Source organism: Salmo salar, chromosome ssa29 (genome assembly GCF_905237065.1).
Source record: "Salmo salar chromosome ssa29, Ssal_v3.1, whole genome shotgun sequence".
NCBI lineage: Eukaryota > Metazoa > Chordata > Actinopteri > Salmoniformes > Salmonidae > Salmo > Salmo salar.
This window is the reverse complement of record NC_059470.1, coordinates 16,181,277-16,186,621: the sequence shown is the minus strand read 5'-3', so window position 1 is coordinate 16,186,621 and position 5,345 is coordinate 16,181,277. Positions and strand designations below refer to the sequence as shown.

The following is a 5,345-nucleotide window of genomic DNA, read 5'->3' as shown; positions in this document are numbered from 1 at the left end:
AACAGTCCCATCTGTCCATGCAAGCACTAGAGATTATTCTGGTCACAGGACAAACAACCCCCCCCCCATTGAAGGAACACTTCAAGAATCAGAAAAGCTTGAGCAAGCATGAAGTGCATAACTTATCCACAAAGTGGGAAAACAAATTAGTACACCAAGTGAGCACATTTGATGGTGTGGAATGGGCTTGATACTGCACACGTGGACATAAAAAAATACAAATATAGCCCACAGGGCTGAGCACTCTACTGTAGAACTCTAACGATTGGTCATGAGATCATGTTGATGTGACGTCACAAATACAAGGAGGTACAGCCAAGAACATTCATAACTGCATGAGAGTATTGCTAAATGCTTTATTTCTCAAACCATTCAAAGAAGTAAAATATGTTTTGAAGAATCGTAGTTTGAGAGATAAGTGAACAAACTTGATACAAAAAGTGAATAGCCCAGTGTCAACCGAAGAATTGTCCATATTAGCAATTATAATTCACAACAGTACATTGGATATCCCTAGGTAGGACTAACAGTAGTTCCAACACCTGTTCACACCATCAGTTAATAGCAGGTATTCTATTTTATTCACCTAAATTCTGAAGGTTGTGAGTTAAAACACCTAAAAACCGCTATATTTTACTAAGCTTAGTCAATGTATAAATTACAGCCTATAAATCACAGCTCTAAAAACGGAAGCATGTTCTAAATGCATCGGTATACACATACCAACTGTGTGGTGTCAAAATATCAAACCAAATAAATACTTAGGTGCAAGAAATAAAATAATATCAAAGTGCTCTCTGGAAGCAGACATAAAGTGTCCACCATTTTGGATAAAATACTCCTGGAAAATGTACTCAGGATTACAGAAGAAGTAGTGCAAACATCCATTGAAGTGAGTGCAGTGCCATCTTGTGGATGTCCTCATCACATATTTCTAGTCTCCGTCTAAGATAACCATTCAGCTATGTGTCGTTTCTGACCATCACAATGAGTTTACTGTATATTTGTCCTTGGGTCTGCAAGGGAAACGGCAGCTATATGGAATCTTCAGATGAGTTATTGTCAACATTAAGTCAAATATAGAGGGATACTTCCAGGGAAAAACACTGTCAAACAAAAGTCACTACTTTTACTGGTGTAAGTCATGTATGCTACAGGGAAAACACATTCTGTGGCTATGGCTAGCTGCTACCGTGTTTGTTCAGTACCATGTTTGTTCAGTACCGTGTTTGTTTAGTACCGTGTTTATTCAGCACAGACCACTATGAATGAATGGCAATTATTGAGGAACTTCCTAAGCAAACAGACATGGGGAACATGTGTGAAGTCCCCGCTTAAACCTGTTGAATATTGTATTCATACGATATCAAAAAAACATAGAAAAACAATCATTACTTTTAAAGAAGGCATTCTAGATACACTAATAGTTACATTGCAATAAATAAAGAGAGGCAGAGAAATCCTTCCCATGTGATTATATCAATCCAGGACCCAGATTTTAAATTAAATATGTCTCCAATCTGTCAACACAAGTGTTCTCCACTTCCAGTCCAACTCACCCCTCAAAGCCCCCTAGCTACATCATCAGCCCATTAACAGGCTCTCAGCGGTGCCCCCTAGCTGTTGGTGAGCAGAGTGCATGACCCTGGCCTTTTTCACAGTGATGGGAAGGAGCTCCCCTGTGGCTTTCATCTGCTCAATCTTCCTGGCTAGCGCCACGTCAGTCTCAATGACCAGGGCACACTTCTGGGCGTAGCTCACCAGGGTCTCCTCTCGTGGGCGGAACATCCCCACCAGCGGCAGGGTTTCCTTGGCTGCCAGGTAGAGCTCAGCAATGGACGCCGTGTTGGCAATGGTGTTCCTGTCGATGCCGTAGTGACGGAAAGCGCCACTCATGCTCTTCTTCTTGATGAAGGCCGAGAGGACTTGTTTGTAGCGGTGGATCACGTACTGGACGCCAGTGGCTGAGGAGAAGAGAGAGAGACGGTGAGGAAGGGGAAGATGGTATGTCCGTGCAAGGAGTGCTGAACTGTATGAAAACTGACTTGGAATGTGGATATTGAAGAGTTGAAAAATAGTTCAATGTGGAGGAAGACAACTTACCCTTTTGTCTTAAAGAAAATAGGTATTGCATGCAGTCTCCGTGGATCCAGTCAAATAATTTCCAATTGCTCCTTTTAGTTGCTGCTTTAATTTGCAACTACATTTCACCAAAAGGCATTGGCTTGATCTCTCAAATCAATATTTGAGTTTAAAAACGTATTCTGATGATTTAATTCTAAGATTATTATAGCAATTATATGATGAAATGTTGAATATAGTTCCTGACTTTTTGATACTTTTCAAACAATAACTTTTTTTACCAGATAAGTTGACTGACATTTACAGCAATGACCTGGGCAATAGTTACAGGGAAGAGGAGGGGGGGATGAATGAGCCAATTGGAAGCTGGGGCTGATTAAGTGGCCATGATGGTATGAGGGCCAGATTGGGAATTTACTCAGGACACCGGGGTTAACACCCCAACTATAAGTGCCATAGGATCTTGAGTGACCACAGACATTCAGGACCCCCGTTTAACGTCCATCCGAAAGACGGCACCTTACACAGGGCAATGTCCCCAATTACTGCCCTGGAATATTGTTTTTTTAGAACAGAGGAAAGAGTGCCTTCTATTGGCCCTCCAACACCACTTCCAGCAGCATCTGGTCTCCTACCCAGCGACCGACTAGGACCAACCCTGCTTAGCTTCAGAGGCAAGCCAGCAGTGGGATACAGGATGGTATGCTGCTGGCTAACTGAGTCAATATTAGAATGATCAGATGGATTTGTTTTATATTTGTGGGCACAATGATTAAAAAAAATGAATGGGAAAGGTACAAACCGATCAGATGCTGAAAGCGAACTTGTACAGTACTCATAGGCATGATAAGAATACCCTTTTTTAGCATACCTCTCTTCCTGCTGTAGTCTTTCCCTTTCTTTCCTCTCCTCCTGTCCTTGTGGTGTCTCCGCTTCTTGTGGTCGCTCGAGGCTCCGGACATAACGGTGGAGACAGACATTTCTGAGCCACTTTCATTACTGAAGGAAGAGCTGGATGATGCAACCCTCTCTCTCTTCCGGGGTTTGGGTTCGGAATACAGTGACTTCCCCGCTTTAGGTGCTGTGATGAGACAAGACGGAGTGATCAGGTTTATTCCCATTTTTCACTGATTTCTTACATTATATGAAGATACAGTATAAAATAGAGGTAAATAAGTATTTAACACTGAATTATGTCCTTATGATAACATACAAATCCCCATTTAAATAATACATAGATTCCACTGTCCAGTCCACTGTAACAACAGCACCATGCAGGACTTGGTTCACTGACCTTCAGCGGCTGAAGTGGCGGTGGTAGTGAAGGTTGGGACAGAGCGCTGGCTGGTCAGGTTCTCAATCTGGCTCCTGAGGAACTTCCTGTCCTGCTGCAGGTCCTCCACCTGTCTCTCCAGGGCAGCAATGCGCTCCTGTTTACTTTCCAGCATGCACTGCAGCTTGGTGATGGTCAGCATGACCCGGGGAGGCAGGCTGCCCTCAGGCTGGGAAGCCGCTGGAGGAACACCCAGGGGTGAAAATAAGACGGTACGGTCCGGTACGGCGTCCCGGCAAAATATATAGTGGGAGTATGCCGTACCGGTAAAACATGAGCATATCATAATAATTCAAACAAAATGTCAAGAAAACTGTAGGCTATGAGACCACTTTTTATCTTTACAGCATGTCAGAGGCATGAACAATTAGCGAATGGACTTTAAAGCGGGTGGTATAGCCTACGCTCCAAAATGCGACGTGGTTCGACAAAAAAATGGACATTTTGCCAAGGCAAAGATGAGTGGCCGACACCAAGATACGCAACGACAGCAGTGGACGCATAAATTCTGGCCTAATGACGCTAGCCTTTTGGTGTTCTGTGTAACAGATATGTTTACGATTAGGCCCACTATTGATTTAATATGGATTCTATATGTAATTCTATGATTAAAACATTTTTTTATGTCTACTTTCACCCCTGGGAACACGATACATTAGCAGTGAGAAATAGAAGCTAGCTGCACACTGACGCAATACATGTATTATTAATGAACCAAATTATTATTATACAGTTGTAATACAGTAGTATTATTGGACATATCAGCCAACAGTGTGTGAATACACACAAGCCACAGGAAGATCTAAGACAATACATGGATTATGGGTAATAAAGCCATCTCGGTGCATGCATTTTTCTAGACCTCTATGCAGTTCTTACTGGATACAGCACTGCTGGGTGTGTTGTCCTGCTCCACATCGCTAGTTGCCCCAGAGGTCATGCTCTCCCACTTGACAACTTCCAGGTCATGCTCCTGCTTTAGCCAGTGCTGTGAGGAACCCACCCTGGCCTTCCTCCTCACGGTGCTGGAATCGATCTCTACACTGGGGGAGTACACTATCGGCTCCTGTTGCCACACAGAGGACATCTCTAGTCTCTACTTGGGAGGGAGATAGGGAAGAAGAAGGCATGGCCAGTGTTGCAATGCACTGTTTGGTGTAACTTTCTAAAATAACACATAAAATGCCCTCTGAGTAATAACTTTAAACCTCCACTAACCTTGACCCCAGGCATGTGTCTGGTGCACGCACACACACACACACACACACACACACGCTTGAGGTTTCCATGGAGATGTCTACCCATACACATACCTAGAGATTTGTCAAATTCACTCAGATGCTCAAATTCATAAAAGTAGTAGAACCAGTAAAAATATAGGCGTTTACATTACAGTCAGTGAGTCATTATTAATCATTAACTATTCATTAGTTACACTGTTAATTATTACAAATGAAAGTTGGGTACAAAGGACAATGCATTGATCTTTCAGTAATAATTTACTTACTATAGCAGTATATTCATTACGTAGGCGTTTTTAAAATAAACAAATTCGTCAAATGACTATGTTTTAGCACAAAAATATGACTTTAAACCGTTGGTTGTATTGTGTCAATGCATTATAATATGCTACCATTTCTTTATCAGCGATAATTAACCTTTCAAGATGGATGCAAATGGCTGCAAACTAGGCAGCAAAATAGAGCCACTAATGAGGCTTTGTGACCTTACCGTCTTGAAAAACCTTTTACTTCCAGATATTTTAACACTACAAACCGAGGTTTGGCAGTTTGCAGGTTACTTCTTTCCAAAATAGTAGTTTTGTCATGCAGGTGTCCAATGCATGCGTCTCAGCAGATAAGAGCATCCTTCGTAGTAACCTAGCTGGAATAGCCGCTTGTGGTCGCTATATAACAGTTTTTTTTTACGG

The 5,345-nt window shown here is 42.3% G+C and overlaps 1 protein-coding gene across 2 annotated transcripts; it reads right to left on the bottom strand.

Moving 5' to 3' along the window:
* Positions 1-342: 342 nt before the first annotated feature.
* LOC106590228 (coiled-coil domain-containing protein 106) lies at positions 343-5,345 on the bottom strand. 2 transcript variants are annotated; one of them, XM_014181012.2, is made up of 5 exons: positions 5,147-5,345; positions 4,295-4,514; positions 3,377-3,595; positions 2,954-3,163; positions 343-1,964 (listed from the first exon to the last, which is right to left on the bottom strand). In XM_014181012.2, exons 2-5 carry the CDS (start codon positions 4,500-4,502, stop codon positions 1,585-1,587), a joined length of 1,017 nt encoding a protein of 338 aa, XP_014036487.1. In that variant the 5' UTR covers positions 4,503-4,514; positions 5,147-5,345; the 3' UTR covers positions 343-1,584. The 2 variants fall into 2 exon arrangements, with proteins under 2 accessions (XP_014036487.1, XP_014036485.1); XM_014181010.2 differs by having other exon boundaries at positions 4,295-4,511; positions 5,147-5,342.

Coding starts and splice junctions, on each gene's coding strand:
- LOC106590228 (XM_014181012.2), bottom strand. CDS start 4,502: ATGTCCTCTGTGTGGCAACAGGAGCCGATAGTGTACTCCCCCAGTGTA. Junction 3,164..3,376: donor CGCCACTTCAGCCGCTGAAG/GTCAGTGAACCA, acceptor GTCTCATCACAG/CACCTAAAGCGGGGAAGTCA. Junction 1,965..2,953: donor AGACTACAGCAGGAAGAGAG/GTATGCTAAAAA, acceptor TCTTCTCCTCAG/CCACTGGCGTCCAGTACGTG.